An 18,727-nucleotide genomic window follows, 5' to 3' on the forward strand; every position below is an offset into this window, starting at 1 on the left:
CCTACATGCATATGCATGGGCCACACGCATGTAGGGGTGCCCTCCCCCCCTCGGGCGGTCTCTATATCGAGCACCCATCCGGTGGCCCCGGCGGTCTAGGGCATTATTCGGCACCAATAGGGTGTAGTCCATGGTGAATAACTGCTTGTCCGTGTTAGTGCATGTCATCGTGAGATGACAGACCAAGTCTAGGCCCATTCTTCGAGATAGTCTATGGGTATCGAGAGGGAATGTGTCCGGTTTGTGCAGGAAGTGCGGGTCCTGTTGCTCTGTTGGCCTCGAAACTTCTTGTGCTCTCAAAGGAGGCCATCATCGCATGTATATGCATGGGCTATCCGGTGGTCCCGGTGGTCTAGGAAGTTGACCAGCACCGACAGAGGGGGTAGGCCATGGTCAACAACTGCTTCTTCTCATGGTTATTACTTTACACTCTTTAAAGTTCTCTCTCGGTGCCGGTCTAGAAAGTTGACCGGCACCGAGAGAGGGCGTAGGGCAGGGTCAACAACAGCTCCTTCTCATGGTTTTTACTTTACACTCTTTAAAGTTGAGTTTTGAAAAAATTCATCAAGATTCATGGAATTTATAAACTTTGGTCGTAAAAGCAGATGAAATATGAGATACAAAAAAGATAGTGCAAAACAAAGACAAAAAGAGAAGGGAAAGAAATTAGAGCAGTGGTTACCGAGGGTCGATTCTCGGCTCTCGGTAATGGCCACCTTTTCCGGGAGTTGCTCTCGGTAAAGCATCTAACCTAGATCTCTTTCCTTCTTGTGCACTCTCGATAATATGTATTATACGTTTTTTGTTGCTTTCGTTCATGCTTGGAAAACAACCTTAGCACATCATAATTACCGCCTTGTGTTTTCTTCTTCGGATGGGCCTCGTCCGGTTCTAGAGACCGGCACCCCTCCGTTGGCCCCGGTGGTCTAGGGCGTTGTTCGGCACCTTGAGGGGGTAGGCCACGGGGAATAACTGCTTCTTCGTGTTAGCGCATGTCATCGCGAGATGACAGACCAAGTCTAGGCTCGTTCTGTCGCGGGGTCACCCACCGAAGATTCTGTCTCGGGGACGGACGCAGCCGGTCCTCGACGTTCCCGCCCGTGTGTGTGGTTTGTGAGGCACGTGTCATGTCAAGGACATGCGTTGCTTATTCAAATAGCACACCACCCCTGCATGCATATGCATGGGCCACACGCATGTAGGGGTGTCCTCCCCCCCCCCCCCCTCGGGCGGTCTCTATATCGAGCACCCATCCGGTGGCCCCGACGGTCTAGGGCATTATTCGGCACCGAGAGGGTATAGTCCATGTTGAATAACTGCTTCTCCTTTCTTGTGGGATTTATTCCCACTAATGCGGGAATATAATGAGGAATTTAGTTTGCCAAATAATAATAATAATTCAGAAGAAGGCTGTTGAGTGGGCTGGTGCTTCTTAGCATCCTGGATGTTTTGTATCCTCACAAGAACATGAAAGCGCGCCTCGCCTCATCCGTTCATCTCCAGAATAGTGTACTTTTGAAGGAAAATGTGTTAAGGAAATAATAATAGAATAATAAAATAAAAGGACTAACAAGCATCTTAGATTTTGGACGGTTTGAATGATGACTCCTTTCACGTAATGGTGGGGCACATTTGTTTACGAAAGAGTACTAGGCACCGGTCAACCGGTCAAAACTTCTGCTGGTCACTGTGCGGCCATACGATTTAATCCGCACACACCGTTGGATCGCATCTCTCCTCCACGTCTGCAATGTTTCCGATTCATTTTCTTCACCCAAATCCTCATGGCAGTTGCAATCCCAGATGCGCAGCACGGTTGACCCCGTCTCTGCGGTTCGCGACTGTCCTCTCCGGCGACCGTCCACGTCTCCCGTGCCGCACATCGTCGAGGCTCACGGCATCTCGCCGTCGCTGTTGCTTGTTGAAGCATCTCTATTGTGGATCGCTTCAAAACTTCTTCACCGGTCGCCGCTCAGAGTCTCTCTGCTGGTAGGTGATATTTTTTTCATAATTGATGATCTTTTTTTTTCAAATTTGTGAACTATTCTACAAAATCGATGAACTTTTTCAAAACTCTGAACTGTTTTTCCATACCGGTGAACTTTTTCTATAGAGATTCTATGTTTTTTTTATTTTATGTTTTCTTTTTTCAAATGATTTATATGGGTCCGAAATATATGTCGTACTAAACGAAGTGGTACATAGAACAATTTTCGGTGTTTAGAAAACAAAGTTATCTTGGTCCATTGGTTGTCTTGTCTAGTGCTAAGCGGACTGATGCTGGTTCGATTCCCTGCCCGTCCATTTTTTACCTTTTTCTCTTCGTGATTGTTTTTCTCGCATATTGCTGGACCGGCCCATTAGGCATCGCTCGGGCGCCAGTTGCGGCTTAGTTCAGGGCCGTTTGAATTTGCTCCTCGGCCATGATGGACCGGTTTTGACCCAGCCGCGTTCGGTGATTTGTTTTCATGCATGGACGTGATTAAAAAAAAGACAAACCGACACCAATGTCCCCTTTGTGAAGGATATAAACCCTGACTATGAATCTCCTTAATAAAGGATGCAATGATGTTAGAAGCTTATCCCTTCTCGATGACCCGGATATTTAAGCTGGTCGACTAGCTCATCAGTCGGCGAGGTGGGCTAATATGGGTGTGAAAATGTTAAGTATGAGCAATTTTCGCTGCCCAGCCGACCCAAGACGGACATGATGTTCGGCGTGCATGGTCCTGTATAGGATACGTGGTTATAAATTATAAAATTTGAGGCACGCCCGGTAACTGCCCGCGGGCACTTGAGGGTCCAAATTTGCAACCTCCGGCTATAGATGCTCTTAGACCGCGGCGAGCATCACCAGGGTTCCCATCGCGCGCAGGTCGTGCCTCTCGCATTGGCGCGGCGCCGGCGAGCGTGGTGATTATGGCAGGCATGGGCAGTGGCGCGCAGCCACCTCAGGGCCGGTCCTGAGATTTTTGAGGCCCGGGGCGAGACAACACGGAGGGGCCCTAAAGCCACATAAACATATATATACTCACATTTTCCTTTCTATTTCAACGGCAAATAAATATTTGGCAGGCTATATTTTATGGTGCCTTGTCTTCTTGACTATTAAAAAACAGGGGTCATAAACATTCACAGTAAAAGTTGATCGATCTTGTCAATCTACCCTTATATATATTTGTATTGTTAGGTGAATTAGTAGCACTTTGATGCCTACTATTTTTTTATCTTCCTACAGTTTTCACTAGTTGTTCTTGATAACAACTAAAGCTAACAACTACTGAAAAAAACTAACTCTTGAGTCGGCAGTAGAAATAGTGCTTTTTGCAGTGAATCGGTAGAGCACTTGTATCTTCTCTAAAAAATTGCCAACAACTCATGTGGGACTCGATCAACTCATATGCATGTTTTTCCCCATTATCAGATGGATTCTTTCTAGATAGCATCTTGCTAAATGAATAGCAATCCTGCTGATCAGCACACAATATATGATACAAGAAATTAAGAGTACTGCTAATTAAATAAAAGTGCTAAGAAAGGCATGGAACAAGGTACCTGGATGGCTAGAAAATTCGAAATCGCAAGATTTTGCTGCTGTGTCACGAACAGAAGTCCAAGTTTCTCTTTTCTGATCCCAATCAATAGAAGGAATTGGAGTGTGAGAAAGAGATATGTACGAGAGAATAATCTTCAGCAAACGAACGGACGATCTAACAAGAATAAAGAAAGAGAAATTTTGCGTTGAAGTGAAGATTGATGGGAATATGAAAACCGCGTACCTTCTTCCACTAATGACGCAACCAAAAATTACACGGCATCATCCATGGTATGGTTGATTTGTTGCCAATCGGGGAGGAGAAGTATAAGCTGAGAAGATTGCACGGCGTGCTAATTGATCAAATAACTTTTGTTTCCTTTTGAAGAATCAATCGACCTATTATAGGCTAATCAATCGACCTACATACGGACAAGAATCAATCGGGGGCCCCTTCCTACTCCTACTCGGGGGACCAGGGCGCGGCCGCCCCCCCTGCCCCCCCTCAGGGCCGCCCCTGAGCCTCTTCCCCGTCAACATCCATCCGCGACGAGTCTCGAGGACCAGCAAGGAAGGCCGCCGCCCAACCCTCCTCGCGGCTGTGAGGGCGTGGGACATGGAGGCTTCGGTTCTGGTCGCGGTGGCCAGTTTGGAGTTCGCGGTGGTGACGCCGGCTATGAGGGCCGGCGTTTCATCAACCGAGCCGGTGGTAACCAGTGGACCGATGGCGGGTACTAGCTATCACGGTTCGTCCTCCAATGACGACCGGGGCCATGGCGGTAACCAGCGGCAATTTAGAGATGAGTTTGATAGAGGATTCAATCCCCCGGCTGGCAACTTTGTGGAGGGTGCGTCGGGGCCGCACTACCGTTAGTGAGTTGGTCGCGGTGGGGGTGGCTGCCACAACACGTTTGGCCATAACCCGCCTCCATGGCGGATTTCGCCGCCTCCCAAGACCGACCCCAAGCTCCCGGCGAAGGCGACGGCGGGGACGACTGCCATGGGGACGACTGAGACAACAATCACGCTGGCCCCGGGCATATACCGACTGCTCGACCGGCGGATGACAGGGATATGACTAGAGACAAGGGGAGTGACAAAGCAGGTGCGGGCTAACAAGGCGGATCGCAAGAAAGAAAAGATGTCTTGCTACAGACGTGGCTTGCCCGGACACTTGGTGATAGATTGCATTGCTGAGCTGTGTGATAGCTGGCTGGAACCGGGCCACCGTTGGGTCAAAAATCCGCTACGCTCGGCCCCTAAACCTGTTGTGACAATATACAGAGTCAATAGTAACAAACTTGTATTTTTCGAGACTCCAAATACGGCTATAGAGATACGCCGCTTGGAGAGCTCGAGGACTGGATTGGTGAAGGTCACACAGGGGACACTGACACAGGAACAGTTGTCTCAACAACTTAGGAGGCTTGTCTATACCGTGTGGAATTTCCTAGGAAGGAGGATCTTGATCGTCTCCTAAAGTTTGGGTTCAGTCAGGTTACCGGCAGTAAATGTTTACTTGAATTTGTTGAGTGCAGAAAACCTGTACCGAAGGGAATACCACTCAATAAAGTTTGGATCGGACTCTCAGGTGCACCGGAGACATCTCTAAATGATTTTCTCACTGTTTGGAGTCTAGGATCACTAAAAGGGAGAACAAAGAAGGTTGACATGCACTTTACATGCATGCATGGTATTGCGAGACTGCTCGTCATTGTGCTGGAGGTAGACTACGTGCCAGATTTCGTGACTTGGACTTATGGGGCATGACGTATAATCTTGAGGTGGAGATAGAGGATCACCCTTCTGTGGACGACCTGGCTGCAATAAAAGATGTGGACATGACTGAGGGCGGAGATGGAAACGGGAACCAGGGGCTTCATGGGTCCCGTGATGCACATGATAAAACTCCGAGATCCGCGGGGACAGTCTATTCAGTCCAAGGGGGCACCGACAGATAAGAGGACATTCCCTACGTCCACGCCGATGGCCTCACTTTTCTTTGGCTCCTTCCAGGCCGCGTCTGCGCTGAGTCGCCCAGATTGAGGACTTGGATGAGCAGGGGACACTTCCGGCACACTCACACGTAATCGTGAGTTGACCCATCCATGTGTCGTGTGGGGTGGAGGAACATCTGCGACAAGACGACCCTCAGTTGACACCGTAGAGGATGCGGTCTCCGTCGACGGATGAGATGGTGGAGAGCGTCAGACAGGAGGCCCAGGGGTGTCCTCCATCACCACTACAATCTTCGCCTCTTCATCCGTCGCTTCCTTGGAGGAAGGTTTCCCCTGAGGTAGCTGAGGTGGGGACGTCTGATGAGTGCATTACACTGCTGGTGGAGGGGGAGGGTGGCGGGCCAGTGGGACTTGAGCATCTTGCCCGGTCTCCCGCCCCCATAACAGAGTCAGTCGGGCACGTGGCAGGAGGCCAAACCCCGACTGAGGTCATCACGGAGGAGGTGATCGTTTATGGTGGGATTCAGGACCCGACGTCCAGTGACACGGGCGTAAGTCATTGGACTCAGGCCCGACCTGATGCGGACGACTTGCAGTTGGGTTGTTCTATGAGGGCCGCGGTAAATACAAGTTGTTATGTGCTACATTTTTCAGAGCCTGAAATAATCAATAATGCCAGCAGCTTAGGGATATCTCTTGGAAGTAATGGAAAGGAAATTGCAAAATCGGTCAATGACTTGTTAATAATATTGGGATCACAATGCTACAGAGCCTTTGTGAGGATCTTGTTCCCACTTCGGAGATAGAGAATGAGGAGGAGGATATGGTTTCAGATGGGTATATGGCCCCTTTGCAGCTAGAAGTTATCACTCATCCTGCATCGGGTCATGAGGACACTGAGATGATGCAGGATAAACTGAAACGATCCTGGAAGAGGAAGGTTTATCCTACATTGGCAGTATGTAGGAGTGCGAGAGTCAAACAAAAGAAAAAAAATACGATGAAAAATGAAAGGGATCTTTTGGAATAGCAGAGGTCTAGCAGACTTGGCTAAAAGGAGGTTTCTTGCGGAAGCATCGATAAATCATAAACTAGATTTTATTACTTTACTAGAGATGGGTAGAGATAACTTTACGTCACAATTCCTCAACACCATTTTAGGTGGGGTTGAGTTTGACCGGCATTGCTTGCCCCCAAGAGGTCGATCCGGAGGTATACTACTGATGGAAATATGCCCCAACAACTACTTGGGGTTAAATGCGAAACATTACAAGCGGTGAATGTGGTACATGGTGATTTTGCCGTCAAATTTCGAGTGAGGTCAAAAATTGATGGATTCAGATGGACATTGGTGGCTGTATAGGGTGCAGCGCAACCTGAATTTAAACATATTTTTCTCGCAGATCTGGTGAGAATCTGTGGGGATGAAAGTTTGCCTATTCTTGTGGGGGAAGACTTTAACATAATTAGAAGGCGCAAAGAGAAAAATAATGAAAATTTCGATGGAAGATGGTCATTCATGTTCAATATGATTATTGAGAGTCTTGATTTGAGGGAGATTGAACCCACTGGCAGACAGTTCACGTGGGCAAACACACTACTGGTTCCAACATATGAGAAGTTGGACCATGTCCTCATCATTGTTGAGTGGGAACAAAAGTTTCCTTTGGTGACAGTACAAGCACCGTAGAGAGCAATTTCTGATCATACTCCTTTGTTGGCCGACTCAGGGGAAGCGACTCATGTGGGAAATAGAAATATCTTCTCTTCCGAATTAGGATGGTTGGAGAGGGAGGGTGAGGAAGTCCAGGTTTACGGGGTCCTTGGGCCGTCGTCCTACTACATATGGGCCAGACTAATGGGTCGCTATGGGGCCAAGCTAGAGTGCGGATCCGTGGCCGAGTAGGAGATCTTCGGAGTTGTGCTGTGATAACCCACAAGTATAGGGGATCAGTTGTAGCCTCTTTCAATAAGTAAGAGTGTCGAACCCGACGAGGAGCTAAAGGTAGAACAAATATTCCCTCAAGTTCTATCGACCACCGATACAACTCTACGCATGCTTAACCTTCGCTTTACCTAGAAAAAGTATGAAACTAGAAGTACTTTATAGGTGTGATAGGATATGTTTGCAAGATAATAAAGAACATGTAAATAACAATTGAGGAGCCGCCTTTTTTTTCCAAGTTGCAAGTCCACCCTTGACTTGCAACTGGGGCCGATCTTTTTTATTCCAGTTGCAAGTTCACGCTCGACTCGCAACTGGAGCCCGAACTTTTTCCCTAGTTGCGATCCCACCCTTGACTCGCAACTAGGCCTCAATATTTTTTGTCCTAGTTGCAAGTCTACCCTCGACTCGCAACTAGGGCATGATAATTTTTTGTTCTATTTGCAAGTCTATCCTTTACTCGCAACTGGGGCCCAACCCTTTTTTGTCCCAGTTGTAAGTCCACCATCAACTCCAACTGCGGCCCGGTCGTTTTTATTTCCAATTACCAGTCCACACTCAACTTGCAACTAAGTCTTGACCTATTTTTGTCCTAGTGGCAAGTCCACCACCCACTCGCAACTGGAGTCTGACCTTTTTCCGAGTTGTTAGTCCAACCTCAACTCACAACTAGGGGCCAACCTATTTTTCCTAGTTGCAAGTCCACCCTCGACACACAATTGGGACCCTCCTTTTTTTACCCAGTTGCATGTCCACCTTCGAATCGCAACTAGGGTCCAACCTCTTTTTTGTCCCATCTGGAAGTCCATCCTTAACTCGCAACTAGGGTCCGACCTTTTTTTCCCAGTTGCAAGTCCACGCTTGACTCGCAACTGAGGCCTGACTCTTTTTTGTCCCAGTTGGAACTGCACCCTCAACTCGCAATTGGGCCGACCTTTTTTGTCCCTTTTATAAGTCCACCCTCGACTTGCAGCTGGGCCCGTAGTTTATTCTTTTCCCAGTTGCATGTCCTCCCTTGACTCGCATCTGGGCCTGTGTTTTGTTTTTCATCCCAGTTGCAGGTCCATCATCGTCTCGCAACTGAGTTCATAGTTTGTTGTCCAATTTGCAAGTCCATCATCGACTTGCAAATGGTATCATAGGTTTGTGTAGTTGTCTCAGTTGCAAGTCCGCCCTCGACTCGCAACTTGGCTCGTAGTTTTTTAGTTGTCCCAGTTGTAAGTCCACAGTCGACTCACAACTAGGCCCATAGTTTTGTAGTTATCCCAGTTGCAAGTTCACATCTCTTCTCGCAACTAGGTCCATAGTTTATTCCAACCCAGGGAAGTCCACCCTCGACTTGCAACTAGGTCCTTTGTCCCAGTTGCATGTCAACCCTTTTTCGCAATTGGTCCGATATTTGTTTTCATCCTTGTTGCAAGCCCATCCTTGATTCATAACTGAGATTGTAGTTTGTCTTTTATCCTGGTTGTAAGTCACCCTCGACTTGCAACTAGGGCTCGTAGATTGTAGTTGTCCCACTTGCAAGTTCATCCCTGACTCACAATTGGTATCGTACTTCTGTTTAGTTGTTCTAGTTGCAAGTCCATCCCGACTCGTAACTGGGCCTGTAGATTTTTTTCATCATAGTTGCAAGTCCACCCTCAACTTGCAACTAGACTCGTAGTTGTCCCAGTTGCAAGTCCACGCTCGACTCGCAACCGGTCTCGTAATTTTTTGTGTTGTCCCAGTTGCAAGTCTGCCATCAACTCGCAACTTGATACGTAGTTTGTTTTCATGTGAGTTGCAAGTCCACCATCAACGCAAATAGGCTCGGTTTTTGTTGTTGTTTCAGTTTGCAAGTCAACCCTCGACTTTGAACTAGCATTGGCCATTTTTTTTGTTCTCCGCTCCTAGTGTCATGCCCACTCTTTACTTGCAATCATGCTTTTTTTCACCCTTTATTTTTGTTGCCTTAGTTACAAGTCCATCCTTGTTTTGTGAGTAGGCTGTCCTTTTTATTCTTCGTCCCATGTGCAAGTCCTACACTAACTTGCAATTGGGCTCCACGTGTTTTTTGTCGTAGTTACATGTCCATCATCAACATGCAAATCGCCCCAAGCCAGCCCAGTTTCATGTCCAACCTTGACAGGCAACTCGTCCGGCCCCAATTGCATGTCCACCCTTGACATGCAACTCAGCCAACCTGACCCATTTTCATGTACACCCTCGATACACAATTCACCCTGACTGAGTTGCATGTCCGTCCTTGATATGCAAATTCATTGTTTGTTATTTTTTCCTTTCTGATTTTTTCACTCATGCAAATATATACAACTATATTTTTTTAGCCAAGACTCGCTTGGGAGAGACCTGCAGCAAGGCCGACCCTTTTATTTAAGGATCAACCAATCTTTTTACTTGTCCGAGTTGCAAGTCCACCATTGACATGAAACTGGGCTCTTTGATCTTTTTCCTCAGTTTGCAAATCCATCCTTTGACTCACAAGTAAGTCTAATATTTTTTTTGCCTCAGTTGTAAGTCCACCATCAACTCGTAAATAAGGCTAATTTTTTTGCCTCTTATGTGATTAAGCCCAACAATTCATTTTCCGAATGTTGAATTTTCTTTTTGTTATGGGCATGTCATCACACTAATACATGCATTAGTTGATCCTTAGATGTGCTGTGCACGTGCATGCATGTCAAGGTACGTACTAGTACAAGCATATATGCAAGGCCAAGGTATAAATGGCATACAGGACGATCAGCGGATACAAATACACAATAAAACGCTACAAAGGTTCACCATACACTAAAAAAATTAGTTTGTTAAATTTAACGTTCATCGTATATTATTAAAAATAGTTCATCCTGTCCTAAAAAAGTTAAGTTTTATAAGAATTTTTTATGAATGTCAAAACATGTATCCATTTTCAAAAATTGTTCACAAATTCAAATGTTTTCATAGAAAATGTTCGAATTTTAAAAAAATGTTTGGGAATCTTAAAAATGTTCCCATATTCAAAAAAATGTGTTTTTGGTAAAGTGTTCATGTTTTCAGAAAAAAAATCAGAATTTTCAAAACTTGTTCGCACTAAAAAATATAAGTATTTTCAAAATTTCTTTGTTTCTTTTTTTCCAAAAACTGAGCCAGATAAGAAAAAGAAACAAACAATAAATAGCAGCTTCGAGGGACAATTAAAAAAAATCAATGGAAGGAACTTGACAAACATAGGACCACAAATATGGATGACATCATCTTAAATGTGAGATAATATCTCACATCTAGATGCGATATAGACAAACCCTAAATGTGAAAATAGAAATATGTTTATACATCGTTAAATATGTAAATCTTGGCGCAAATCGATGGCAAAGAATCTGCGTGCCCCCGCCATTGATGTGCCCTAAATCCTCTCCCATACAGGCACCGTCAAATAAAGGAGGGTAAAGAGTTGCTGGTTGAGTTTGTTTTTGAGGCATGACTACAAAATTGTTTGTTCTCCATGTTCGATTCGGTTCCATGTGGAACACGCCGCACACGGCCGGGACACGAGCTTGGCGATCATGCATGCGCTTGCTCTAGGCCGGATCCTATCCTTGTTCGGCTTTCGGTCCGACTCCGTCGGTAGAGCATTTTGGACTCCTCGAGGCCGATCTGCACCGCTTCCATGTGTGTGCACCGCAGCCACATGTACACGCAAGCGGTGGCCAAGCGTGTTGTATTAATCACGATGTGTGGTGTATATGGACGTCTGACGTACGACCAAATAGTATCCCCTAGGTTCACCTAGGGTTCCCCTTATCCCCTGCGGCGCCCCGTTAGGGTTCCAAAAATACCCACGAGATCTCTAGATCTCTATGTGAGGGAACCCCTACGACTGATCTAGCTGAGGGTGTTCGTTGTTCTCGAGCTCGGCAAGGATTCGCATGGCAAATACGGGGGAATCAGGATCTCCTATGGGAGGCGGGAGCGGGTCTACAGGCCAGAACTCGCAGGAACGATCGGGGGCTACAATCCTGGGGGACAAATTTCAGGGGCTGAATCTCCATGGGAGGAGGAAGAGGAGCTTGATCTATCCGGGGAAGTGGATGAGATTATAGCGGAAAACCGATGGATAGCAGTGTTTAGGGTTCATACTCAAAAACCGTTTAGCCATGTCTCGCTGTTTAAAACACTGCGTAATGCATGGGCGGCGGCGCAAGGCGTGTTCTTCAAAACGAAGGGGCCCAACATATTCTTGGCGCAATTCATGTGCCTTGGAGACTGGAATCGTGTGATGGGAGGTGGCCAGTGGATCTTCCGTAATGCAGCAGTGGTGATGGAAGAATATGATGGCATATCTGATGTCAGGCAGTACAAGCTAGATAGAATTCCGGCTTGGGTGAGGATCGTGGGGATCCCCGAAGGACTGATGAAGAAGACGTCAGTAGCAGAAAAGATAGCGGCGAAAGTGGGAGTTCCTCCGTTCAGAGTGGTTGTTACCGAGGGGAGGCTGAATCCCTCGAAGTATCTGAGAGCAAGAGTCCACCTGAAGCTTGATACGCCACTTGTCCGGTTTGTACCGCTCACGCTTAGAGAGAGCAAGAAATACCCTGTGGAATATGAAAAACTCTCAGACTTCTGTGATCTTTGTGGCCTCTTGGGGCACCAGGTGTTGGAGTGCGGTGATGGCATTCACGTTCCGGCTGATTGTGAATGGGGGGACTGGCTCCTGGTGAATTATGATGATAAAAATGATCGTGGTACATCAAGCAAAGGGGCCCCCAGGGGGAATCCCAGTGGTGGCACGAACGGAGGTGGTTGGAACTATGGAAAAACGAACGAAGAGAATCCGAAGGAGTATGAAAGCATGGAGGTGAGGGAGGAGAAATCACTACCAGATGGCACAGTTAGCCTAGGCGTAAGGAAACGACTGATATCACAAGATGGTAGAATCAACAGTACAGCAGATCCAGCGGCCACTCCTCCCGCGGGTTTTGTTACTGATAAAGTTCTGCTTTTGGAGAATCCGAGCGATGAACGGATTGATAAAACGCAGATGAGCACCCCTCAGAAAGTCCATGATCACAAAAGATTAAAGGCAGTAGCAGAGGTACCAACTGATGTATCGGCGACCTCCTCCGGGGAGGGTCGCCGGGCACAATGAAACTCATTAGTTGGAACTGTCTGGGACTCCTGGGTGACCCGGCAGTTAGATCGCTTCTGGATATCCAGAGGCGGCATAAGGCGGATGCGTTCTTCCTGTCTGAAACGCATCTGGATGAAGAGAAGGCAGAAGCTCTGATGAGAAGGATGGGGATGGATCACAAGATTGTAGCGCCAAGTCTTGATGGCAGGAAGGGGGGTTTGTTGCTAGTCTGGAAGAAGGAGGCGAGGATCTACTCCCGGACTACCACATTCCATTGCATTGATGTTTCAGTTGTGGAAAACGATGGAAAAATTTGGAGATTAACTGGTGTGTATGGGGAGCCTAGTTGGGATAATAAGGAGATAGCATACCGGCTCTTGCGGGATCTCCATGCACAGTCCACCCTCCCGTGGGTGGCGATTGGAGATTTTAATGAAATCCTGTATTCGTCAGAGAAGGAGGGGGGAGCGCCCAGACAGCAAGCCAGGATGCAATTATTCCAGGATGCGCTGAATGACTGTTCTCTAGAGGATATTGGATACAATGGCGACAAGTTTACCTTCTTCAGAGGAGGATTACGTGAACGGCTAGATCGAGCTATGTCGAATGCAGAATGGATGGAGATGCATCCGTTTTGTGGCTTGAGTAATTTGGAGATGGGCAAATCTGACCACAGACCAATCTGTCTAGATACTGAACACTTGGCAGGAGTAGCAGCAGATCGGCCAATAAACAGGAGAAAGTTTGAAGCTTGTTGGCTAGCAGAAGAAGCAGTCGAAGAGATCGTCAAAACGGCGTGGCTAAAGGCGGTCACTCATGGCCTTGGACCTACTGCCAAGGATAAGCTAAACGCCGTTCATAAGGAACTGCATGAATGGGACAGAAAGGTTTTGAAGGGCCGAGGAACAGGTTGAGAGCAGCTCAACAGGAGCTTGAGTTGCTCATGAAGCAGCCGTATAATGCAGAAGTAAAAGCAAAACAGCAAGATCTCACAATGATGATTGAGAACCTCTTAGAGCAAGAGGAGATCTACTGGGCCCAGCGTGGTCACGCGAACTGGCTACGGCGTGGTGATCGCAATACTAAGTTTTTTAACCAGTTTGCCTCTGCTCGTAGACGCCGTAATTTAATTAATAAGTTGAAAATTAATAATAATTCTTGGGTTGAGGGTAATGATAACCTCAAGCCATTGATTCTTGAGTATTTCAAGGGGCTTTTTCACTCAGAGTTTGGGATAATGGATGATGAGTTGTTGTCCACAGTTAAACTTGTGGTTACTGCACAGATGAATAACATGCTAACTGCTCCTTATACGAAGGAAGAGGTGAAGAAAGCTTTATTTCAAATCGGTGACATGAAGGCCCCGGGTCCCGATGGCCTCCATGCTATTTTCTTCAAGCGATTTTGGCACATTATAGGAGAGGAACTCACGAAGGAAGTGTTGGACGCTATCAACAACAAAAAGATTCCAGAAGGATGGAACTCAACAAATGTGGTGTTGATCCCGAAAGTTGATAGCCCCGAAATGATAACCCAATTCAGGCCTATAAGTTTATGTAACGTGGTTTATAAAGTTATATCGAAGATGCTAGCAAACAGACTGAAGAAGATCTTGCCCGAGGTAATTTCACCAACTCAGAGTGCGTTTGTACCAGGCAGATTAATAACTAACAACGTGCTAGTTGCTTATGAATGCTTTCATACAATAAAGAAGAAATCCCATGGATCTAATGGGATATGTGCAGTTAAGCTGGATATGTTGAAAGCATATGACAGAGTTGAATGGGGATTTTTGCATGCAATGATGGCGAAGATGGGTTTTCATGAACAATGGATTGAGCTCATCATGGAGTGCGTGTCTTCAGTGAGCTACAGAGTTCGATTTAATGACACAGAAACAGAGGATTTTTTTCCAGGCCGAGGCCTGAGGCAGGGGGACCCATTATCACCATATCTATTCTTGATCTGCTCAGAAGGACTCTCTAGTATGCTGGCTCATGAGGAAGAAACTGGTGGTTTGGAAGGAGTAAAAGTCTCCCGAAATGCACCATCTATCTCACACTTGCTGTTTGCAGATGATTGTTTGATCCTGATGAATGCAACAGTTCAGAATGCAACAACACTGAAGAAAATTTTGGACATATACTGTGAATGTTCAGGGCAGCGAGTAAGTACCCCAAAGTCCAGTGTTTTTTTCAGTCCTAATACTAGAGTAAATGACAGGGAAAGTGTATGTGCTATGTTGGATATCCTCACCGAAGCCTTGTCAGACACATATATTGGTCTACCAACAATTGTTGGTGTGGACCGAAGTGACTGTTTTCAGCACTTGGTGGACAGAGTATGCAAGAGGTTGAAAGGGTGGAAAGAAAAGATCCTCTCAATTCAGGGCAAGGAGATCCTGATTAAGGCAGTAGCACTATCAATCCCCTCATATGCTATGTCTGTATTCAAGCTGCCGAAAGGAATATGTAAGTCAATTACCGATGAAATATCAGGTTTTTGGTGGGGAGATGGAGAGGAAAAGAGGAAAATGCATTGGTTTGCGTGGTGGAAAATGTGTGTACCAAAGAAAAGGGGTGGTATGGGGTTTAGAAACCTTCACAGCTTTAATCTTGCTATGTTAGCAAAGCAATGTTGGCGTCTACTCCAAAACCCTGATTCCCTGTGTGCAAGAGTTTTGAGCGCAAAATATTATCCAAGTGGAGATATATTGAAGGCTGGTCCAAAAAAGGGAGCTTCGTTTACTTGGCAAAGCATTGTCGAAGGAATAAATACTTTCAAGAGAGGATGCATCTGGCGGGTAGGATCTGGTTCACACATCAATCTATGGGATGACCCTTGGATTCCCTCAAGTGCAAATAGGAAGTTGATCACACCCAGAGGTGGCATCATGTTAACAAAAGTTCAGGAGATAATTGATCCTCACACGGGACAGTGGGATGAGGATCTCATTCAGCAAGTATTTTCGCCTGTTGATGTAAACAGAATCTTACGGATCCATCTTAATGTTGAAGTGGTGGAGGACTTTGTTGCTTGGCACCATACAAGGTCGGGGACGTTCTCGGTGAGATCGGCATATCACATTGAATTTCAAAACCAGTATGGACGACACTTTAACCGGAATAGCCAAGGAAGTGCAAATGATCATGGAGTATGGAAAGAGTTGTGGAAGTTAAGGTTACCAGGGAAAGTTAAACATTTTGGATGGAAAGTGTTGAAGGGAGTGTTGCCTTGCTATGGGGTGCTGGCCAGCCGGCATATTCCACTAATGCCACAGTGCACGCTTTGTAATTGTGGATTGGAGGACATCCAACATTGCCTGTTCACATGCTCTCGAGCACATGCAATATGGGAAAAGTTGGGTTTATCGGCTGAGATCGACAAAGTTATCGTGCAGGATCGCTCGGGCTCGATGAACCTTGATGCTTTGCTCCAGATACATACGGAGGTAAATAACATCCCAACACCCGAATTCATTTTGGTGGCAATGTGGTTTATCTGGTGGCAAAGGAGACTGTATACGAGGGGGGAAACTACCCAAACGATAGAACAAACGGCCATCTCAATACAGGTTCTAGCCACTAATTTCGTCCGGGCTAATACTCCAAAATATGTTGTGCGCAAAAGGGACCAGGTATGGAAGAAACCAGATGTGGGAATGGTAAAGATAAATGTTGATGCATCCTTTACTATGGAGAATCTCTCAGGTTCTTGTGGAGTCATTGCACGCAATGATCAGGGTCAGTTCCTGGGCGCAGCCTCTCAGTTACTAGCACATGTTCCCAATGTAGAAGAAGCAGAGATGATTGCTATTCGGTGTGGACTAAATTTAGCTGCAAATTTGGGCTGTACCAAACTGGTGATCGAATCGGATAGCACAATGGCGCTGGAGGCAGTCTCGGATCCTAATGCATATATGGGACCTGCAGTTCCTATTATAGCTGAGTGCTCTCTAATGACAATGCAATTTGTTCATATCTCCTTTGTTCATTGTAGCAGAGAGGCCAACTCAGTAGCGGATGCATTAGCAAAACAATGTATTAGAGTTAAAAAATCTGAAGTATGGGAAAACATCCCTGACTTTATTCTTCATCTCTTTGTAAACGATTTGGCTATCATTTGATGAATAAAGTTATGGAGTTTCAAAAAAAAAAATCACGATGTGTGGTGTTGTGTCCGTGTCCGGTTTGGACACGAAAATAATCACCAGTCCGCATAGGATACAACACGACATATGTATAGGCTATGGACTAACCCTCTCTGGACTATATATATCGGTGTATGCGACCCTTGTAATCACCCAGATCGAAAGAAAGAAAACTCGCCGGAGGAAGCCAGCATATTCCGTGAAAGAGAAGGGCCTACCCCGATCCGCCGCCGTCACAACTCCTCTTGCTTAGTTCCCGGCCGGGGCGGATACATAGAACTCTCAGCTGGAGACGACCATGAACAAGGCCGCACGAGCAGGAGCGATGCTTTCCCTTCGCGGCCTCCCGGATGAGATCGTAATATGGGAGATCCTCGTCCGCCTAGCTCCCAAAGCCCTCCTTCGCTGCCGTGCCGTCTGCCGTGCCTGGCGCAGGGCCACCTCCACTCACGACTTTCTCCTCGCCCATCACGCCCGCCAGCGTATCCTTCCCCTACTTGAAAATGGCGATGAGTTAGACATCTTCGACCATCGGCCAACCCGGGCTACCGCGGACCAGTTTCAGTCCTTTGACATATGTGGCCAAAACTTCTTGAATTTGGGTGACGACTTCGCTTTCTTCAATCTGGTTGCCTCTTGCGATGGCATGCTCATCCTCTGCATCGACGGCACCAAGTTCTTCGTCTGCAATCCGACGACTCGTCAGTATGCTCGCCTGCCATTGTATCTCGGTCATAAATGGACGCTCCTAGGAATGTACCCTCACTCCCCTACCGGCGAGTACAGAGTACTTCTCTACTTGTCCAGCCCTGACGCAGACCATAAGCCGACACCTGGCAGTTACGTCTTGGCGCTGGGCTCCGGCCAGCCCCCAAGGCACAGATGCGATTAATCTCGAATTGGATCCTCATGTGCTATTCCGTGGTAGCCTGTATTGGTACCCAACGGATGTTGAGAGCGAAAATAAAACGATATATGTGTTCAACACCACATCTGAGTCGGTCCGGGAGATGTGTTCTCCGGTTGTTACTGATTGCGCTAACCTGTTTGAGAAGGACGGCATGCTCGGCATGGCCATCGTTGATTATATGAAAACTGTTGATATATGGTTGTTGCAAGACTTCGAGAGGGAGGTTTGGACCTTCAATTGCCGGATTGAATTGCCGGTTCAACAGATAAGGATGCAGTGCGACAGGTGTGACAGCCGGTTGCCGTGGAAATTGGTGGTCGTGCCAGGGGATGATGAGCTGCTTGTGCTGATCAAATTTGGCGAGTGGCTATTTCATGTTGGCAAGGATGGCAAGTTGGTCGCCACTTTTCATCGCAAAAATGTCGATCCTACTCACTTTCAGCTCAAACAAACTCTTGTTCCACATACCTTCTTTCAAACATCATAGAGTTATGTTGTGAGTGTTCCACCTATCATCTGAAGGCTCGTGCTTGGTGGCATGATTGTAATTTTTTATTTTATTTGTGCCAACTATTGTAACCCTGAGTCCTTTCTTCTGGGATTTATTCCCACTGACGCGGGAATATAATGAGGAATTTAGTTTGCCAAATAATAATAATAATTCAGAAGGCTGTTCAGTGCGCTGGTGCTTCTTAGCATCCTGGATGTTTTGTATCCTCACAAGAACATGAAAAGCACGCCTCGCCTCATCCGTTCATCTCCGGAATAGTGTACTTTTGAAGGAAAATGTGTTAAGGAAATAATAATAGAATAATAAAATAAAAGAACTGACAAGCATCTTAGATTTTGGACGGTTTGAATGATGACGCCTTTCACGTAATGGTGGGGCATATTTGTTTACGAAAGAGTACTAGGCGCCGGTCAACCGGCCAAAATTTCTGCTGTTCACCGCGCGGCCATACGATTTAATCTGCACACACCGTTGGATCGCATCTCTCCTCCATGCCTGCAACGTTTTCCGATCCATTTTCTTCCCCCAAATCCTCATGGCAGTTGCAGTCCCAGATGCGCAGCATGGTTGACCCCGCCTCTGCGGTTTGCGACTGTCCTCTCCGG

General features: G+C 46.6%; 2 protein-coding genes across 2 annotated transcripts; both read left to right on the forward strand.

Annotated features, from left to right (window-relative positions):
- The first annotated feature begins 12,565 nt into the window (after positions 1-12,565).
- LOC147981640 (uncharacterized) lies at positions 12,566-13,465 on the forward strand. Its single transcript, XM_087516027.1, has one exon. It carries the CDS (start codon positions 12,566-12,568, stop codon positions 13,463-13,465), a length of 900 nt encoding a protein of 299 aa, XP_087372153.1.
- Positions 13,466-16,999: 3,534 nt separating this feature from the next.
- LOC147981641 (F-box protein At5g18160-like) lies at positions 17,000-17,593 on the forward strand. The gene has a single exon (XM_087516028.1). It carries the CDS (start codon positions 17,000-17,002, stop codon positions 17,591-17,593), a length of 594 nt encoding a protein of 197 aa, XP_087372154.1.
- The last annotated feature ends 1,134 nt before the right edge of the window (positions 17,594-18,727 follow it).

The sequence above is a fragment of the Triticum urartu genome, chromosome 3A (assembly GCF_056163025.1).
Source record: "Triticum urartu cultivar PI428250 chromosome 3A, HENAU_Tu73, whole genome shotgun sequence".
NCBI lineage: Eukaryota > Viridiplantae > Streptophyta > Magnoliopsida > Poales > Poaceae > Triticum > Triticum urartu.